General features: G+C 45.3%; 1 protein-coding gene across 1 annotated transcript in view; it reads left to right on the top strand.

Moving 5' to 3' along the window:
* The window catches only part of TEX26 (testis expressed 26), a 187,007-nt gene that overhangs the window by 80,311 nt on the left and 88,653 nt on the right, over positions 1-18,043 (top strand). Inside the window, exon 5 of the mRNA XM_029602646.1 lies at positions 8,747-8,903. Coding sequence (XP_029458506.1) covers positions 8,747-8,903 — 157 coding nt within the window. The remainder of the gene's footprint in view (positions 1-8,746; positions 8,904-18,043) is intronic.

The raw sequence follows: 18,043 nt of genomic DNA on the forward strand, positions 1-18,043 counted from the left end.
GACTTGAAGATCAGGCATCCAAATGGCAGTTGAAATTTAATGTGGACAAGTGCAAGGTATTGCATATAGGGAAAAATAACCCTTGCTGTAGTTACACGATGTTAGGTTCCATATTAGGAGCTACCACCAAGAAAAAAGATCTAGGCATCATAGTGGATAATACTTTAAAATCGTGGCTCAGTGTGCTGCAGCAGTCAAAAAAGCAAACAGAATGTTGGGAATTATTAGGAAGGGAATGGTTACTAAAACAGAAAATGTCATAATGCCTCTATATCGCTCCAAGGTGAGACCGCACCTTGAATACCGTGTACAATTCTGGTCACCGCATCTCAAAAAAGATATAGTTATGATGGAGAAGGTACAGAGAAGGGCAACCAAAATGATAAAGTGGGTGGAACAGCTCCCCTATGAGGAAAGGCTGAAGAGGTTAAGGCTGTTCATCTTGGAGAAGAGACGGCTGAGGGGGGATATGATAGAGGTCTTTAAGATCATGAGAGGTCTTGAACGAGTAGATGTGAATCGGTTATTTACACTTTCGAAAAATAGGACTAGGGGGCATTCCATGAAGTTAGCAAGTAGCACATTTAAAACTAATCAGAGAAAATTCTTTTTCACTCAACGCACAATAAAGCTCTGGAATTTGTTGCCAGAGAATGTGGTTAGTGCAGTTAGTGTAGCTGGGTTTTAAAAAGGTTTGGATAAGTTCTTGGAGGAGAAGTCCATTAACGGCTATTAATCAAGTTTACTTAGGGAATAGCCACTGCTATTAATTGCATCAGTAGCATGGGATCTTCTTAGTGTTTGGCTAATTGCCAGGTTCTTGTGGCCTGGTTTGGCCTCTATTGGAAACAGGATGCTGGGCTTGATGGACCCTTGGTCTGACCCAGCATGGCAATTTCGTATGTTCTTATGAGAAGGATGACTGTTCATTGCCACCAGAGGGCGTCAATCCAGACAGAGTTCATGCCTAATTCATCCTGCTATCTACAGAAAACACCATTTATGATAAGCAAGCTTGCTTATATCTCACTTATAATTCTTTGCAGATATAACCTTAGATACCCTTTAGGCTTTAAACATATCAAAGTCCAAAGTTTTAAGTTGGGTTGTCTCAGCGATTATTTTTTAAAGCACAAGTATTTCCAGTGCACTTTGTTTTGATGTGATGTTGGTATAGCCTGTTATAATTTTCTGGTTTCCATAGTGTCTGCAAACACACAGCAACATCAATCCCTTTTGTATTTGTAGTGTATGATTACATTAAATGTTTTGAATAAACATGAATGATCATTATGCATGGAAAGAAAATGTTTATTTGACAACTAGATACTGAAAAGCTTGTAATTACAGCTTCTTAATTATGTATTTAGAAACATAGAAACATAGAAACATAGAAATGACGGCAGAAGAAGACCAAATGGCCCATCCAGTCTGCCCAGCAAGCTTCACACATTTTTCTCTCATACTTATCTGTTTCTCTTAGCTCTTGGTTCTATTTCCCTTCCACCCCCACCTTCTTGGGTCTCTTGAAAAATTTTACCCTTGTTTTGATTGTGAGTTGGGAAGGTTGCTTAACAGTCTATTTAAAAGCAGAGTCACAAAAAGAATAGAGAGGCTTAACCTTTCCATATTCATTCAGTCTTAAAAGCTTTTTAATACAAGTTAAATACACATAAATGCTTAATTTTAGATACTCCTTTCTCTTCTCATGTTTATCCTTTAGGCATTATTTAGCATTTTGCCTGAGGCAGTCTTTAAGAAAGCTGAGTTTTTTATACTGAGACATTTTATTAAGTGCCTTTCATATGAAATGCTAAAAAGAAGAAATTCTTCCATAGTAAATACATTTTGCTGCCAATTCTCAGAAAATTAAAGACAATACAATTAGTATTGCCAGTGCTGCTTTGATCAGATAGTATAGGATCATCTGTTCAAGGTTTTAGATTGGTATGAGTGTGGTAGAAATTTTGTGGGTTTTGAAAAGTTTTCTGCATTCTCTTTTTGACCAATTTAATTTCAGATGGATTATGTCAGAAAAGATGTAGTCAGGGATCTTGTTTGACAGTGATTTAGAGTTAACTGCTAATAGCAATATGAATCACATTTATTTATTAATATAAGATGCTATTTCTAGGTACTCCCTTTAGTTTTTATTATGGTGGGGTAGGTCTGAATTGATTAAAATGGTTCTTGCTCCAAAAATTATTTTTTGGACTATGTTACTAGTTTTATTTCTAGGTTCAGGTTGACCATATTTGTTGCGCTGGAGGTGGACCCATGGTCTGGTGCAGGAATGGTACAGCCCTCCGGTCGGACCGGAGAGCGCCTGCCACCAGGAGGCGGAGCACAGGAGGAGACAGAGGCAAGCTGGAGCTTCACCAATAGCAACCCGGGGTTCCCTCAGGTTGAGCCCTTGGTTACCCGGGCCGTCTAATCTTAGGTGGGCCTCACAGGATCTCCTGGAGAGGAAGTGTAGAGGCGTGCCCACCACAAACAAGGGTGCGCGGTCGAGGTCCAAACCAGAATGTCTAGTGGTCACAGGAGGCCAGAACAGAGAGTCCGAATGAGTAGCGGAGATCAAGGCCAGAGCAGTAGATCAGAATGGTCAGTTGAAGCAGGGGTCAGTACCTGTAGTCAATCCAGAAGTAGTCAGTGTCCAGGCAGAGGTCGGTTCCAGGCAGCGGTCAAGAATAGTCAGGAGCAAGCAATGGTCAGTACCGTGAAATCAGTCCGGAGGGTACTACCAGGGATGGAGAGATGAAGGACAGGAGACTCTGGAACAGGAGACCTGGAGCAAGAGACACTGGAACAGGAAACACTGGAAAGCAAATTAGACACACCAGAGTAGCTCTTCAATAGTGGCATCTCTGGTTAGAAAGAGCCCAAAATAAATTCACGATCTTCACAGATCATAAAAACCTTGAACACCTAAAGGAAGCTCAACTCTTGAATCCCAGACAGGCCCACTGGGCTCTGCTCTTTAATTTTGAGCTCCGCTATCGCCCTGCTGCTAACAACACCCGAGCGGATGTTCTCTCTCACTCTCTTGAACCTGAAGATAAGCCTGAAACCCCCAAGCACATCATTGACCCAGCCTGTATAAATCTCGCTTTTACCCACATGTGTACAACCCGATTGCCAAGGCAATGAGCTAGGGACTGAAGTGTGGTTTAAATACCCTGCTCAAGTGACGTCAGACTCGGGCGCCGCCCAAGGTTTTCCTGCGCTTGGCCCTTTAACTTGGGGAGAATTCTGCGCGTGCATACGCTAGGAGGCAGGGCCGAAGCAAAGGAGAACGCCGAGCCCCGGCGCAAGGATAGTTGCGATGAGGAAGGCCGCGAGGGAGCCGGGGACGCCCATGGAAGCTGCGGCTGAGCAGTGCAGGGACTCAGGGCGGAGCTGGTAGATGGTCGGGCCAGGTGAGCAGGACCGGCCGTGGATCGGACACGGCCAGGAAGCACAACAGTACCCGCCCTTCTAGGCCTCCCCCTTACTGGCCTGGGTTTGTCAGGATGAGTCCTTTGGAACTCTACAAGGAGGTTCTTGTCGTATATGTGGTGGGAGGGCTCCCAGGAGTTCTCTTCCGGACCGAAGCCCTCCCACGACAAGAGGTATTCCCAATGACCTCGTCTTCGCCTGAGGTCTAACACTTCCTTAACTTGGAGGACATCCTCAGGTTCAGCGGAGATCTGTGAAGGAGCGGGAGGTCTGCGAGGAGGCCAGTTTAAGACTAGAGGCTTCAACAGGGGAACATGAAAAGTATTGTGGATTCCCATAGAGGTAGGCAGTTGTAATTGGTAAGTGACTGCTCCAATCCTGCGGATGATTGGGAATGGCCCAATGAACCGGGGAGCCAAGCACTGAGAAGGCAGACGTAACTTGATGTGTTTTGAACTGAGCCACACCTTTTGGCCAGGTTGGAACAGAGGCGCCATACAATGGTGGGTATTCTGCAAAGCGTTTAGCTTTCTTGGCTGACCTGATGGTGAGGGTACGGAGAGTGGTACTGGAAGGGGCAGGCATGGCTGGCATCCGAAGACCACAGAGAAGGGAGATACATCGGTGGCGGAGGCGAGATGAGTATTGTGGGACAACTCGGCCCAGGGCAAGAGGTCGGCCCAGTTGTCCTGTTGATCATTCACGTAGGATCTCAAGAAGGTCTTTAATGAACAGTTCGTCCTCTCGGCTTGGCCGTTCGCTTGAGGGTGATAGGCCGAGGTCAAGTTCAGGGTGATGTCGAACTTTGTGCACAGAGACTTCCAATATTTGGCTGCAAATTGGGGTCCACGATTGGAAATGATCTCCTTGGGTAGGCCATATAGTCTGAATTCGTGATGCAGGAAAAGTTTTGCCAACTCAGGAGCTGAAGGAAGACTTTGGAGTGGAACGAAATGAGCCATCTTTGAAAAGCGGTCGATGATAACCCAGATGACCGTGTTGCCCCTTGATGGGGGCAGGTCGACGATGAAGTTGGTGGAGATGCTTGACCAGGGTTTGGTGGGAGCTGGAAGAGGCTGAAGGAGTCCCCAAGGATGACCTATGGGAGGCTTCTGCTGTGCGCAGATAAGGCAGGAATCAACATAACTGCGGGAGTCCTTGACCATGTTGGGCCACCAATAATGTCTTCTCAACATTTCTAGAGTCCGAGCTCAGCCGGAATGGCCAGCCAACTTTGAGTCATGGGCCCAGCGGAGGACACACTCTCGGAGACGGCGTGGGACCACCGTTTTCCCCTCTGGCACCATGTGGGTAAAAGTGAGGTTTATACAGACTGGGTCAATGATGTGCTTGGGGATTTCAGGCTTATCTTCAGGTTCAAGAGAGTGAGAGAGAACATCCGCTCGGGTGTTCTTAGCAGCAGGGCGATAGCGGAGCTCAAAATTAAAGTGCTCGAAGAACAGAGCCCAGTGGGCCTGTCTGGGATTCAAGAGTTGAGCTTCCTTTAGGTGTTCAAGGTTTTTATGATCTGTGAAGATCTTGAATTTATTTTGGGCTCTTTCTAACCAGAGATGCCACTATTGAAGAGCTACTCTGTACCCAACTGTAGTTTGGTTAATGATTGTGTCGGCTTTCAATATAGATTATGCCATCATATTATGAACACCCTTCCTGAGCACTTGTGCCTGCAGAAGTGGGACAGCGCTGCACACTTTGGGCTCCGAAGCAAGCAGAGCATATGGCTCAGCCACTTTGTCACTTTTCACATCTATTCATCTTTTACTTTCCAACTGGTCTGAAGATAGCAATGTCCACACGTGCATTGTTCAGCTAGATAGCAGACTATATTGCATGCTACTGGGGACCAGTGCAGCTGTGCAGCTCGGCTAATTAGCTGAATAACCTTATCCTGTTAACTAGCAGGGTATATTTAACAGCGCAGTTGTACTGCTGAATATAGTTGACTATTTTAAAGTTAGCTAGATAAGTTTATCTGATTAACTTTAGGACAGGTCAGTGGCACAATTTATTTATTTATTTATTTAGCTTTTATATATCGATATTCGTGGGTACATCATGCCGGTTTATAATATAACTGAAGGAGGAAATTACAAAAATCCAGAGTGGGGGGAGAGGGAGCAGATAGGAAAAGAGATGAGGCGAGAGAAGAGAGGGAAAAACAGGAAAAGGAGAAAAGGAACAGTACCTGATGGAAAACAACAAAAGAACATAATAAGTAGCATTGCAAATTATACACTCAATAAGGGACTGTGTATAACCTTGTGGAAAAACTTATATAAATATACACTCCAAAAAGTATTATATACAATAATAACAAAAAGTATTATATACAATAGTATACATTATCTTTAACTAGTACATACAGGAGACACTATATATGACATTACAAATTATGCGTTCAGAAAGGCAACTATATATAGACTAGCAGGGTTGCTATAGGGAAAAGTAAGGTTTAAAGGAAAGCTGAGGGGGGGGGGGAATAAAAGGGGTATAAAAGGGTTACTTTAGGGAAAAAGGTAGGGTATAAGGACAGGGGAAGGGGGAAGGGGTATAAATGGGGGTAAATAAGGAGGTGAAGAGAAATGGGAGACAAAACAGAGTATAATTAAAGGATTAAAGGAAAAGGCTATGAATACATTAATGACAAGGGCTCTTTCCCTGAAGGAGTAAAGGGAGCAGGGGGACTACATAGGATCCGGATCAGGGTAGGCCATTTAAAGAGCCATGCTTTAACCCCTGTTTTGAATTTCCGAATGCATGGTTCTAGTCAGAGCTCAAGTGGCATAGTGTTCCAGAGGGAGGGGCCTGCAATGGATAGGGCCCTTTCTCTAGTGGAGATGTGGGGACACATTTAAGGGAACGGGTGTAGGGGGTTCCTGAAAGTGCGGTTCTAGTAAGACGATTGGAGAAGCGGAATCGAAGAGCATCCTCAAGCCAGGAGTGATTGTGGTTGTGCAGGGAGTTGTGAATAATGGTGAGGGTTTTGTATCTGATGCGGGAGGAGATGGGAAGCCAGTGGAGTTCCTTAAGAATAGAGGTGATTTGGTCGGCTTTGCATGTGTTTGTAAGGATTCTTGCCATAGCATTCTGTAACATTTGCAGGGGTCTAATAGTAGAGTAGGGAAGGCCTAGAAGTAGGAATTGCAGTAATCCATTTTTTATAACATTGTCACTTGCAGGACTGTGCAGAAGTCTTGCGAATGGAGTAGGGGTTTAAGTTTTTTGAGGATATGGAGCTTGAAAAATCCTCCCTTTATGATTGTGTTAATGTGGTTTTTGAAGTTTAGTTGGTGGTCTAGGGAGACACCGAGATCTCACACGAAGTAGGGAAAAGCATTTGAGGGAAGGGTGAGGTCACAAGCAGATGGTGGCGTCCAGTCAGGGTGATTTGAAATGATGAGGAGTTCGGTTTTGGAGGAGTTTAAAGCAAGGTGGAGATTAGAGAGTAGGGAGTTAATGGAGACGAGGCAAGTTTCCCAAAACTTAAGAGATTTGGTGAGGGATTCTTGGATAGGGATGAGGATTTGGATATCATCTGCATATAAGAAAAACTTAAGACCAAGGTCGGAGAGGAGGTGGCAGAGCGGTAACAGGTAAATATTAAAGAGTGTGGAGGATAGTGAAGAGCCCTGTGGGACGCCTTGGGTAAGGGGGATGTATGAGGATTCGGAATTTGCAATTTTTACAGCGTAGCCTCTATTATTGAGGTAGGAAGAGAACCAGTGGATGGCTGTGCCTGAAATGCCAATCTCAGTTAGGCAGGTGAGGAGGATTTTGTGACTGATAGTGTCGAAGGCAGATGAAATGTCAAGAAGGGCAAGGATAAAGGATTGTCCATGGTCCATGCCCTTGAAGAGAGTGTCAGTCAGTGAAAGTAATAGGCTTTCTGTGTTACGAGACTTCCGGAAACCAAATTGAGAGGGGGTGGAGAATATTGTGGTCTTCCAGATAGTCAGAGAGCTGTGAATTGACTCTTTTCCATAATTTTAAATATGAAGGGAAGGTTAGAGATAGGACGGTAGTTTGAAGGGTTGGTGGGGTCAAGGGTAGGTTTTTTGAGAAGAGGCTTGACAACAGCAAGTTTGAGGGGGTCTGGGACTTTGCCATGGGAGAGGGAGCAGTTGATTATGTCAGACAGTGGTTTCGCAATGATGGAGGGAATAGAAAGAAGTGCTTTAGTGGGGATAGTGTCAGAGGTGTGTGTAGCAGGTGTGATTTTTTTTAAGATGGATTTGATTTCCTTGGCGGAGGTTAAGTCCGCCAAGGAAATCAAATAATATCCAACCAGGAGTTAGCCAGATAAGTTATCTGGCTAACTCTGAATATCGGAGTTAGCTGGACAACTTATCCAGCTAACTCTGCTCCTCCCTGGAATGCCTCCCCCACAGCCCAGAACACCCCTGACTTCTGTGGATAAGTGACTGAAAATGGATTTTACTATGTTTTAGTCAACTATTAATAAATATAAAGGAGGCTCACCAGGGTAAAGCCATCTGTAAGCTGGATTTCCAAACATCTGTAAACCTGCATCTTGGCCATTTTTCTTCACCTTGTTTTGTCCACTATTCTCTGGACGACCTGTCAAAGACAGACAGTAATCTTGGACAAGCAGTTTTGGCATTCTCTGTAGTTTTCTCTCCATTGTGGGGGTCTGGTTTGCTTTCCAATTAAAGCTTGCTGCAACCCTAAGCTTGGAACTCCTCACATGTAATGGCTAATTCAGCCTGCTTATCAACGGAAAAAGCACATTTGCTCACCAAAGATGGTGTTGACTAATTCTTCCTGCTATCTATGAAAAATGCCATTTACTGAAAGCAGACTTTCTTTATTTCATGTGTTGCTATCATTGACTTTGAAAACCATTACTGGGAATTGAAAATACTTCTCATTAATAAATGTCCAATTTTGGTGGAGCACCGTGCACATGACTTATAACTATGAAGCATTGGCTTCAGAATAAACTAACAGGATTGCCAAGTTTTGGTGAATATGGAAACTGGTGGATATGTATATTGAATCCTTGAATTAAATTGTATTGATGTTAGAATAGCTATTTTTTTCATTGCTGAGTGTTTTTGTCCTGACCTGTTTGAAATGTTACTTTTAATCCTTCATCTTTTTTGTTTTGTGTTGACTTATTTTTTTGAATAAAATATTTCTAGAGCTACAAATTACTGCTTTGTATGTACTTGACTAGGATAAGTTGTGTACCAAAATGCTAATTGGAGTATTTAGTAATGCAGAGTTCTTCCTCATAGAAACACATAAACTGTTTTGGTTATTCTAGTTCTTTAAAATGTGGAGACTTCCTCGCTCTAAAAAGAATGAAACTTTGGATGGCCAGGAATCCTGGAGAAAAGCATCTTCACTAGAAAAGGCCAAAAAAGCAATGAGAGCACAGCTCTGCTCTACTTTTCAGTCGGATTATCTAGGAATACCACTAGGTGAGGATGCATATCTTCATCACTGTATTTACATTTCACTTGTCAAAATTATTATATTAAATTATAAATATAGAAGTACATATTCAAAAATATTTAGCCAGATGACTCAGAAGTTATCCAGCTAAATGAAGATTTGGGAAATTATCTGGCCAAATTTTAGCTAGCTAATAAGTTAACTGGCTAGAATTTAGCTAGATAAGGGCATTCTGGAGGCATAACTGGGAGGAGTTAAGTTAGTCAGCTAAGTTGTCTGGCTAATTCTGATATCCAGAGTTAGCTGAATAACACAGGCCTGGATTCATCGTTCTTCGCAGAAAAAGCCTGCAGCCTTTGCACCACAGCGGTGCGCCAGCTGCTGGTTTTCGCACCGAATAGCGCCACCGTGAAAGGTGGTGCTATTTGGCGCACTACTGCCGACGAAAATGTTAGTAACATTATTGCCGGCAGCGAAGCCACCGCCAACTCTGCCCCTCCCCACCCCGACTCCTCCCCTCCCCGCTCCGACTCCTCCCCTCCCCCTAATTTGCATTATATCGCATGCGAAAAGGCCCATTTTGCATGCAATATGGCCTTATTGCGTGCGTTAGGGCCCTAACGCACGCAATAAAGCTTTAGAAAATAACCCCCTTAGCCGGCTAAGTCTGGGCAGGCCAAAGAGCTATTTTAAAGTTAGCTGGTAAACGTTACCTAGCTATATTCTATAGTGTGGCTATACTAAGGACTATCCCTCCAAAGTTAGCTGAATAAGTTTATCCAGCTAACTATCTGGACAGTGACTGAATATGAACCTCATGGTGAAATTCCTGTTTGTTAAAAAAGGAAGGAGGCCCAATTAAGACAGAATGTGAAATAAAGAAACTATTTACCGAAAATTTCCTAGCAATAAACACTAACAAGACAGAGCTCCTCATCATCACTCCACAAAACATTTCTTTTAACACTAACCTACATTTACCATCTGACACTCTCAATTTACAGCAAGTCCGCAGCCTCGGTGTTATCATTGACAATCATTTCTCCTTAAAGAAATTTATCACTGCCGCTATAAAAAATGGATTCTTTAAGCTACATACTAGGGGTGTGCATTACTGTATGGGAGGGAATACCGTAGCTAATTACATGAATTATGTGCTAGGTCTTACTTTCGGGGGAGGTTTTATATTTAGCAATTTGGCAAAACCTCTACAAGGTCTTATTTTCGGGGGATGTCTTATTTTCGGGGAAACACGGTATTTGCCAAAACTTAAAAATAACAACCCCACCTATGAAAACGAATACCACAAATATTACACCAGAATCTGAAATATCAATACACCTCCTATCAGGAAAACAGAACAAGCCAAGCTACTACAGATCCCTACAGAGAAACCACATGCTAAAAGAATGCTTTATCTCAGTCTTTGCATGCAGAACACAAACTCTCACCAAATACAGAATAAAGCCACATAAAGTATAAATAGAAATGCGCAGACAAAAACTAAACTGTAAAACGTATCACACCAGACTTTATACAGTGCAACAATGGAAAAACAAAAATGTCACCATTCTTCATGAAACAATCAATAAAATCAAGATATATAAATCATGAATCATAATTATAAAATCATACTAATAAAATAATTTCAAAACAGCTGATGGATAGAATATCCAATAATTAAAGACTTAAGCAAATTTTGAAACCTTTACCAAATACCAATAAAATATTTCAAACAGCAGACACATCACATACTACCCAATAATTAAAATGGTAGTCAGTCAAGAAAAATAACTTAAAAAGCCACCTTTACTTACCCTCTCCAGCAGTTCTCCTACTTCTTTCCCTTGTAGGCCACACCAGAAGCAGCAGTAGCTGCTGAAGCTGTCCTCATTGTCCTCTTCCTTCGGGACCACAACCAGTCTCTTCTCTCTCTCTCTCACACACACACACCAGTCACACCCTCAAGACCAGTTTCTGTCTCTCACACACCAATCATCTCCCCAACCAGTATCTCTCTCTCACACACACAAGCACACACATACCACCAGTCATCTCCCTGATCAGTCTCACACATACACACGTTGCCTCTCTGGCCAGTCTCTCTCAATCACACAATGCTCTCACTCCCCTTACTTACACACAGGATTTCAATCACACAATGCTCTCACTCCCCTTACTTACACACAGGATTTCAATCACACACATGCTCTCTCTATTTAACTTACACACAAGCTCTCAATCACACACATGTTCTATCTCACATACAGGCTCAATCACACACATGCCTTCTCTCTCACAGCCAAAAGCCAGCCAAAAACATGCTCCATCTCTCTCTCGCACACAAAGCATTGACTCACACAAGCACCCTCCCTGACTCACATATACATCACACACACAGAAGCACCATTCCTTTCTCACATACACACAAACACACACAGAAGCGCCATTCCTTTCTCACACACACACAAACACACACAGAAGCCCCATTCCTTTCTCACACACACACACAAACACACACAGAAGCCCCATTCCTTTCTCACACACACACATACACACACACACAGAAGCACCATTCCTTTCACACATACACACACACACACAGAAGCACTCTGCCGATCTAAGGCCCCCAGCTGAACAGCTGGTCTCCGGCGGTGGCTAGCAGCACCGGTGTTCACTTCTTTGGCCCCCGCCGGCACCCATCTTCATTTTTTCGCCCCCGCCGGCCACGATTTTTATTTCTTCGGCCCCCGCCACTTGGTCTCCAGCGGGGGCTGGCTGGGCGGTGCCCATCTTCATTTTTTCGGCCCTCACGGGCTTGGTCTCCCACGGGGACTGTCTGGGAGGCGCCGGCCCATCTTCTTTTCTTCGGCCCCCGCCGGCCACGATTTTTATTTCTTCGGCCCCCGCCACTTGGTCTCCAGTGGGGGCTGGTTGGGTGGCGCCCATCTTCATTTGTTCAGCCCTCACGGGCTTGGTCTCCCGCGGGGACTGTCCGGGAGGCGCCCGCCCATCTTCTTTTCTTCGGTCTCCGCCGGCCACGATTTTATTTCTTCGGCCCCTGCCACTTGGTCTCCAGTGGGGGCTGGTTGGGTGGCGCCCATCTTCATTTTTTCAGCCCTCGCGGGCTTGGTCTGCCGTGGGGTCTGTTTGGGAGGCGCCGGCCCATCTTCTTTTCTTCGGCCTCCGCCGGCCACAATTTTCATGTCTTCGGCCCCCGCCGCTTGGTCTCCAGTGGGGGCTGGCTGGGCGGCGCCGGCCCATCTTCTTTTCTTTGGCCTACGCCGGTCTTGATTTTAATTTCTCCGGCGGGGGCTGGCTGGGTACAGCTACCAGCTACCACCTGTTTCGGCCCTGCTTCGAGGGGGGGGGTACTATACTAGTATTACTTCAATGGGCCTGCGAGGCTGCAATCGCCAATTCGCCACCTACCTTGAATTGATGGAGGTCATTGGGCTGAGTGCAGGTTGCAAGAGACAATTAGCCACGTGGTCGAGACCACGTGACCAGCTAGACCGGCCCACCGGGGGAAGCCCGATCCCCCGATAGGTCAATCTGCCCCTGTCGAGGAACCACAGGTAAAATCCCGTTTAGGATCTATGGATCCTGTGCTATTGGGCCTGAGGGGTCTGCCTACTTCCTTTCCCTTCCAATATTTGGCGACCGATTTATTATTCAGGGAATGGGACACACCGGATCTGGGGTTAAAGGTCACGAAGGCCATGGACAGGCTATATCCTCTGCCAGAGAATGCCTTGGATATTCTACGGGTTCCTAAGGTGGATGCGGCGGTATCTGCGGTCACGAAGAAGACCACGGTCCCAGTTACTGGTTCCACAGCTCTCAAGGACTTACAGGACCGTAAATTGGAGGTTCAGCTCAAAAAGGTTTTTGAGGTTTCGGCACTTGGAGTTCGTGCAGCAATTTGCAGTAATTTTGCATTGAGAGCTGGCCTTTGATGGGTTTAACAACTACAGGCTAATGAATCCCTGTTGGAGGCAGGGATTCATTAGCCTGCAGGTGGGTCGCCTACAGGCAGTGATCACCTATAGCGCCGACGCTCTGTATGATTTGCTGAGGATGTCGGGTCATTCCATGGTCTCTGCTATCTATGCCCGTTGGTTGCTTTGGTTGCGAAATTGCTCGACGGATGTTTCTTCTAAGGCTCATTTGGGGGTCTCTGCCCTTCAAGGGTAACTTGCTGTTTGGCAGGGACCTGGAGGATATGATTCAGTCTCTTGGGAAAAATAAAGTTCACCGACTGCTGGAAGGTAGACCTAGATCCAGGGGGTCATTTCCTTCCAGGTCTCAATTTCAGAGGAGTCGGAGGTCTAGGGGTTCCCAGTCTTCCACGTCTTCCTTTCGGCAAAATCCTTCCCGTCAACAGTCTTGGTCCCAGTCCTTTTGCGGGCGCCGCTTCGGCAGACTGGGTAGTACGCAGTCTGCATAGGGAGGAAAGCCTTACCAATGATGGGCGGCCTGTCCACTCCTCGGTTCCAGTGGTAGGGGGCAGATTGTCCCTGTTTTATGAGAAGTGGGCCAAGATCACATCAGACCAATGGGTGCTATCTGTGATAAGACATGGTTACGCTTTAGATTTTGCACTGCGCCTCCAACACAGATTCCTGGTCTCCCCATGCAGTTACGTGACCTTGCACCGACTTCTTCAGCTCGGCACCATTATACCTGTTCCGCCAGCGGAGCAGCGAATGGGCCACTACTCCATTTACTTTGTGGTTCCAAAGAAAGATGGGACATTCTGGTCCATCTTGGACCTCAAGCGGGTCAACAGATGTTTGCAGGTCCCCCGCTTCCGCATGGAGACCTTGCGGTTGGTCATAGCGTCGGTTCAATAGGGGAGCAATTTTAGATCTAATTCTCAGTGGAGCACAGGACTTGGTGAGAGAGGTAACGGTGGTGGGGCCGCTTGGCAATAGTGATCATAAAATGATCAAATTTGATCTAATGACTGGAAAAGGAACAGTGTGCAAATCCAAGGCTCTCGTGCTAAACTTTCAAAAGGGAAACTTTGATAAAATGAGAAAAATTGTTAGAAAAAAACTGAAAGGAGCAGCTACAAAAGTAAAAAATGTCCAAGAGGCGTGGTCATTGTTAAAAAATACCATTCTAGAAGCACAGTCCAGATGTATTCCACACATTAAGAAAGGTGGAAAGAAGGCAAAACGATTACCGGCATGGTTAAAAGGGGAGGTGAAAGAAGCTATTTTAGCCAAAAGATCTTCATTCAAAAATTGGAAGAAGGATCCAACAGAAGAAAATAGGACAAAGCATAAACATTGGCAAGTTAAATGTAAGACATTGATAAGACAGGCTAAGAGAGAATTTGAAAAGAAGTTGGCTGTAGAGGCAAAAACTCACAGTAAAAACTTTTTTAAATATATCCGAAGCAGAAAGCCTGTGAGGGAGTCAGTTGGACCGTTAGATGATCGAGGGGTTAAAGGGGCACTTAGAGAAGATAAGGCCATCGCGGAAAGATTAAATGATTTCTTTGCTTCGGTGTTTACTAAAGAGGATGTTGGGGAGGTACCCGTAATGGAGAAGGTTTTCATGGGTAATGATTCAGATGGACTGAATCAAATCACGGTGAACCTAGAAGATGTGGTAGGCCTGATTGACAAACTGAAGAGTAGTAAATCACCTGGACCGGATGGTATACACCCCAGAATTCTGAAGGAACTAAAAAATGAAATTTCAGACCTATTAGTAAAAATTTGTAACTTATCATTAAAATCATCCATTGTACCTGAAGACTGGAGGATAGCAAATGTAACCCTAATATTTGAAAAGGGCTCCAGGGGCGATCCGGGAAACTACAGACCGGTTAGCCTGACTTCAGTGCCAGGAAAAATAGTGGAAAGTGTTCTAAACATCAAAATCACAGAACATATAGAAAGACATGGTTTAATGGAACAAAGTCAGCATGGCTTTACCCAGGGCAAGTCTTGCCTCACAAATCTGTTTCACTTTTTTGAAGGAGTTAATAAACATGTGGATAAAGGTGAACCGGTAGATATAGTATACTTGGATTTTCAGAAGGCGTTTGACAAAGTTCCTCATGAGAGGCTTCTAGGAAAAGTAAAAAGTCATGGGATAGGTGGCGATGTCCTTTCGTGGATTGCAAACTGGCTAAAAGACAGGAAACAGAGAGTAGGATTAAATGGGCAATTTTCTCAGTGGAAGGGAGTGAACAGTGGAGTGCCTCAAGGATCTGTACTGGGACCCTTACTGTTCAATATATTTATAAATGATCTGGAAAGAAATACGACGAGTGAGATAATCAAATTTGCAGATGACACAAAATTGTTCAGAGTAGTTAAATCACAAGCAGATTGTGATAAATTGCAGGAAGACCTTGTGAGACTGGAAAATTGGGCATCCAAATGGCAGATGAAATTTAATGTGGATAAGTGCAAGGTGATGCATATAGGGAAAAATAACCCATGCTATAATTACACGATGTTGGGTTCCATATTAGGTGCTACAACCCAAGAAAGAGATCTAGGTGTCATAGTGGATAACACATTGAAATCGTCGGTTCAGTGTGCTGCGGCAGTCAAAAAAGCAAACAGAATGTTGGGAATTATTAGAAAAGGAATGATGAATAAAACGGAAAATGTCATAATGCCTCTGTATCGCTCCATGGTGAGACCGCACCTTGAATACTGTGTACAATTCTGGTCGCCGCATCTCAAAAAAGATATAATTGCGATGGAGAAGGTACAGAGAAGGGCTACCAAAATGATAAGGGGAATGGAACAACTCCCCTATGAGGAAAGACTAAAGAGGTTAGGACTTTTCAGCTTGGAGAAGAGACGACTGAGGGGGGATATGATAGAGGTGTTTAAAATCATGAGAGGTCTAGAACGGGTAGATGTGAATCGGTTATTTACTCTTTCGGATAGTAGAAAGACTAGGGGACACTCCATGAAGTTAGCATGGGGCACATTTAAAACTAATCGGAGAAAGTTCTTTTTTACTCAACGCACAATTAAACTCTGGAATTTGTTGCCAGAGAATGTGGTTCGTGCAGTTAGTATAGCTGTGTTTAAAAAAGGTTTGGATAAGTTCTTGGAGGAGAAGTCCATTACCTGCTATTAAGTTCACTTAGAGAATAGCCACTGCCATTAGCAATGGTTACATGCAATAGACTTAGTTTTTGGGTACTTGCCAGGTTCTTATGGCCTGGATTGGCCACTGTTGGAAACAGGATGCTGGGCTTGATGGACCCTTGGTCTGACCCAGTATGGCATTTTCTTATGTTCTTATGTTCTTATGTTCTCGCGTCCCTGGATCTGACGGAGGCGTATTTACACATCGGGATCTGGCCCGTCCACCAGAAGTTCCTGAGGTTCTTTATCCTAGGACAACATTATCAATTCCAGGCTCTTCCTTTCGGCCTGGCAACTGCTCCCAGGATGTTCACCAAGATAATGATGGTGGTGGCAGCACAGTTGCACATGGAAGGATTCCTGGTACATTCATATCTGGACGAATGGCTGATCCGCGTGAAATCGGAGGCGAGTTGTCACTCCCCGGTTCGCCGGGTGCTTCAGTTGTTATAAGCCCTAGGATGGGTGGTCAACAAGGCCAAGAATCGTCTAATCCCTTCATAATCCTTGGAGTTCCTGGGGGCTCTTTTTGACATGCAGAGTGGCAGGGTGTTTCTCACTACAGAACGCATTGTCAAGCTACAGGGACAGATTCGGTAATTCTTGTCCAAATGGCCTCTGCGAGTTTGGGACTACTTGCGGGTTCTTGGTTCCATGACTTCTACTCTGGAATTGGTGCCATGGGCATCTGCGCATATGCGCCCTTTGCAATCAGCTTTGCTTTCTCAGTGGAGCCCGATATCTGAGCAATTTCATCTGCCCCTACCGCTGACCGATTCGGCGAAGTCCAGTCTGGATTGGTAGTTGCTCCACAACAACCTGAGCCGAGGAGTACCTCTGGTGATTCCTGAGTGGACGGTGGTGACCACGGATGCCAGTCTATCTGGGTGGGAAGCGGTGAGTCTGGGAAAGTCCATTCAGGGGTAATGGTCCAGAGAGGAAGTGCGTTGATCGATCAATCGCTTGGAGACGAGAACGGAGTGCCTTGCATTGCAGTCCTTCCTTCCGCTCCTCCGTGGGAAGTCAGTCCGGGTGCTGTCCGACAATGTGACGACCGTTGCCTACATCAGTCGCCAAGGGGGAACCAAGAGTCAACCAGTGGTGATGGAGGCTTAGGAGTTGATCAGCTGGGCGGAGCAGTTCCTGGTCAGCATCGCAGCGTCTCATATAGCCGGTGTCGACAATGTTCACGCAGATTTTCTCAGTCATCACTTCTGGATCCTGGAGAGTGGGAGTTGGACGACGCGGCCTGTCAACTCATCTGCGACAAGTGGGGCACACCCAGCATGGATCTGATGGCGACGTTCAGGATTGCCAAGGCACCCCGCTCCTTCGGTCGACGCCAAGAGACAGGAGCGGAGGGGGTAGATGCCCTAATTCTCCCCTGGCCGACAAAAGTACTCCTTTATGTATTCCCACCCTGGCCACTGACAGGCAAGGTAATCCGACGGATAGAATTACATCCAACGACCGTGATTCTCGTGGCTCTGGAGTGGCCACGCCATCCATGGTTCGCAGATCTGGTCAACCTGAAGGTGGCAGGGCCTCTACGGTTCCAGGATTTTCCGAACCTTCTTCATCAGGGTCCCATCTGTTTCAACCAGGTCGATTGGTTTTCTCTAGTGGCATGGCTTTTGAGAGGCAATGTCTGAAGGGAAAAGGTTATACCGACACGGTGGTGGCTACGCTTTTGAGGTCTCATAAGTCGTCCACTTCCCTGTCGTATGTCCGGGTATGGAAGGTCTTCGAATCCTGGTGCATGGAGCATTGGGTTGGTCCTACCTGGGCGTCCATGTCGGATATCTTATGTTTCCTACAAGCCGATCTCGCCAAGGCATTGTCATGTAGTTCTTTGCGGGTGCAAGTAGCAACTTTCAGTTGTTTGCGCGGTTCCATACAGGGCATACCATTATCGGCGCATAAGGACGTGGTCCGGTTCCTTCGGAGAGCTAAGCATTTACGCCTGCCGGTAAGACACCATTGTCCTTCTTGGAGCCTAAATTTGGTCCTCACAGCATTGTGTGCTGCACCTTTTG

This window comes from Rhinatrema bivittatum, chromosome 5, assembly GCF_901001135.1.
Source record: "Rhinatrema bivittatum chromosome 5, aRhiBiv1.1, whole genome shotgun sequence".
NCBI lineage: Eukaryota > Metazoa > Chordata > Amphibia > Gymnophiona > Rhinatrematidae > Rhinatrema > Rhinatrema bivittatum.